Source organism: Crocodylus porosus, unplaced genomic scaffold (assembly GCF_001723895.1).
Source record: "Crocodylus porosus isolate Cpor-Errol unplaced genomic scaffold, CroPor_comp1, whole genome shotgun sequence".
NCBI classification, from domain to species: domain Eukaryota; kingdom Metazoa; phylum Chordata; order Crocodylia; family Crocodylidae; genus Crocodylus; species Crocodylus porosus.
Window position 1 is genome coordinate 907,042 of NW_017728917.1, and position 3,357 is coordinate 910,398.

Consider the following 3,357-nt stretch of genomic DNA (forward strand, 5'->3'; position numbering starts at 1 on the left):
TTCCTAAAGTCCAGAAAGACTATGTCCACTGCTACCCCTGCATCTAAGGATTTGGTGACCTGGTCGTAGAAGGCCATCAGGTTGGTCTGACAGGACCTGCCTCTAATGAACCCGTGTTGGTTGCCCCTAAGCATAATCTCCCCTGCTGGCCCCTTGTGAACATGCGCCAGGATAATTCTCTCAAAAAGCTTACGCAGGATTGAGGTAAGACTAACTGGCCTGTAGTTTGCTGGGTCCTTCTTGCTCCCTTTTTTGAAAATGGGAACCACATTGGCCCTTCTCGATATTTCTCTAACTGATCATCAGTTCTCTGGTATGGGATACGGCAGGAGTAAAAAGGGGTGATTTAGCATTTGAAAAAGGAGCTAACAAACAGCTCTGTAAGCAAAGTAGCTGTAGTATACTCCTGTCCAACATCCCCTTCACACAGGAGTTAATGATGTTCCTACTAGCACTCTCTGCTGTTCTGGCCCTGCCATGTGTTTATAGTGATGCAAAACAAGGTTCCACTTCATGTGAAAATTTTCAGAATTCCTAAATTTGTTTCTGGTCCACATCAAGGAGTCCATGCTCCGCCAAGGAGAGGAAGCTCTTCCGAGCGGTTAATGCAGTCGGTTTGTATGGTGTCTCCCATGCCCATACTCCCCCACCCTTCCTCTTCCCTCCCAGTGAGTATCAGATGACAGCTTCACTCCCCTCTGGCGATTCCTGAATGGGAGGGTTCCTTATGCCCTTGTTGACTAAGCTGATGGCTGTAGGCAGCCGTTAAGTTGGACATTGGAACATGGGAAGAAAGGCAGATGTGGATGTTGTTAAAGCTAAGAAACATTTGTCTCTGTTCTTAGGTTCCACCATGACGGCAAATGTGTGCAAAAAGATCACAGCCCAGCTGACTGGAGCCATTGGCAAGCAGGAGGATGTATCAGTGCAATTAGAGGCTCTTGACATCCTGTCAGATATGTTGAGCAGGTACCAAAGGATTTCCTTCAAGTGGCTGCATACAGCAGGGGGCTGCACAGAGGGTGTTTCCTTACAGCTTTTGTTTTTCTCATACTACTTTGAAGACTAGAATATAAAGGGTTTGGGGTGGCCGCCATTTGGGAAGAAGCTGGGAGGATAAGATGGCCCAGTAGAGGTAAGAGGCTGCACAAATAGTTCCTTCTGTGCTTGGGAACGATGTGGGAACATCAAGAAGTATGAGTTGAACTGAACACCAGGAATGTTTGGGAGGGGTGGAGAATGGGAAGAGAGAAATAAATCACTTTTAGCATGTCTGACTTGGTCTTACATAGGGGTTTTTTTTTTCCTAGCTTAACTCTTTCTCTGAACTATAGCTAACGTAACTCAGTTATGCACTCTGTGTAAACCTGTCCACTGTCCTCAGGATTTCAGTACCAAAACTCCTAGACCACTCAAAAGGACATCATCAATATCAAACTCTTGATTCCCAGAAGAGGGAAATGAGCTACCTGGATCAACCTGAGATTTAAACTTAAAACACCGTCTTTTTGTTAGAGATGTACTTGTCAGTTAATTTTACTCTGCCCTTCAGTCTTACCAGCAAAGAGAGCCTCTGTTCTGAGGATTTAATTTCTCATTTGTATATTGCCTCTCATTGTAGGTTAGGGGCAACCCTTTACTCTTTTCATTCCTCCATCCTGAACTGCCTCCTTCCTCAGCTCACAAGCCCCAGGTTGGCTGTGCGAAAAAGGGCTATCATTGCTTTGGGCCACCTGGTTTTGACTTGCAATGGAAACATCTTCTCAGAACTCATGGAGCACCTGTTAGCTGAGCTGAAGAGGAACGAGTCTACTTCTACCACGAGAACATACATCCAGTGTATTGCTGGAATCAGCAGGCAGGCTGGACACCGCATAGGTAAGACCAGTCACTTAGAATGACCTCTCCAGACATGTACACACACATTTTAAATCTGCTCCTGTTAAATCATAAAAGCAAAGGTTATTTACATTGTTTCAAGTATTTTTGTAGCTAGCACTTCATAACTCCATGCAGCATACTGTTTCTGATTGCCACTCAGGCTTAGCAAGGGAAGTGGACCCCTAGCTATACTTCTGTAGTACTTTTTATTTCAAGGTATTGGATGGAAATGCTGCACTTAAAGGTTAATCCTCACATCATCCGTGATGGTAGGTTATCATGAATAGCCTTATTTTATTTCCTCTCTCCATATCCCAAGTGCATTTGAGTAACTGGTCAGAGGTGCTGTCAGAGCTGGGATTAGATTGTAGGAGTTCAGCTTCTTGGATGACTACTTTCTTTGGAAGCAGAAGTCGGTTCTGTTAATTCTTTGGACAGCAGCTCACATTTTTAGTGAGATCCAGGTTAAAAATGTTGTGAGAGACACTGGGACAGAATGGCTAATCATCGAGTTGTGATTCAAGCTCAAAGTTGCTTTTTACTCTGCCCTATTCAGGAGAACATCTGGAGAAGATAATCCCGTTGATTGTTCAGTATTGTAATGTGGAGGATGATGAACTGAGGGAGTACTGCTTTCAGGCCTTTGAGTCTTTTGTAAGAAGGTGAGTGCCCTTGAATATAACATATTTAATTTATTTCTGTTCCAGTGTCCCCCTCTTGGAAATTCCTGTGCAAAGGGGCCTAAGGGAAAACCAAAACAGTCTAGACCATTTTTTGAGATCCAGTAACAGAATCCTTTCTTAAGAGGCAGTTGGGCTTTATATAGAATCTTAAATATTTGTTTTAGCCAGTAGATAAAAGGAAAATGATCTTGACCTAAGGAGTCTAAGATGACATGGGCAAAAGAACCATGTTGCAAATGGGAGTTTAGTACTCATTCCAGCTGGATCTCACTTAAGCAGTGTTTTTGGAGGGGGCCGAACAAGAGGAAGCCAGCTCAGACCTTTGATGCTGGGAGCAGTGAATGTGAGAAAACAATACGCTGAAGACTGGGACATAGCAGCCCATTCTTAACATGCTGAAATTCTCTGTAGGTGATTTGGCCTTGAAGGAAAGGGTCTGATGGAGAGGGGGCTTGTTTGTGTGTGTGTGTGGTGGGAATTAGTTTTTCAGGAGAAATTTCAGGTAGTGGAGAATGGGAATTAGAAGCTTGCTTTTCTGCTTAAATTGTAACCTTGCTTTTGTACTCCGTGGCAGAGGGAAATGCTGTACTCTGTATAACTTATTTCAGCAATCTGGAAGGACTTTAAGATGGATGGTGCTGATTTTACATAAAGCAGTAATTGTCATTTTTTAAGGGTTTTTCTCGTTTGTTTGTTTGTTTGTTTGTTTCATAGATTCATAGATGCTAGGGTCGGAAGGGACCTCAATGGATCATCGAGTCCGACCCCCTGCATAAGCAGGAAAGAGTGCTGG

The 3,357-nt window shown here is 43.7% G+C and overlaps 1 protein-coding gene across 4 annotated transcripts in view; it reads left to right on the forward strand.

The window, feature by feature from the left end:
• LOC109311128 (cullin-associated NEDD8-dissociated protein 1-like) overlaps positions 1–3,357 on the forward strand; it is a 26,214-nt gene that overhangs the window by 10,114 nt on the left and 12,743 nt on the right. For all 4 annotated transcript variants that reach the window (XM_019536564.1, XM_019536562.1, XM_019536563.1 and 1 more), the window contains 3 exons: positions 846–969; positions 1,622–1,878; positions 2,438–2,543. In XM_019536564.1, the coding sequence (XP_019392109.1) occupies positions 846–969; positions 1,622–1,878; positions 2,438–2,543 (487 nt within the window). The remainder of the gene's footprint in view (positions 1–845; positions 970–1,621; positions 1,879–2,437; positions 2,544–3,357) is intronic.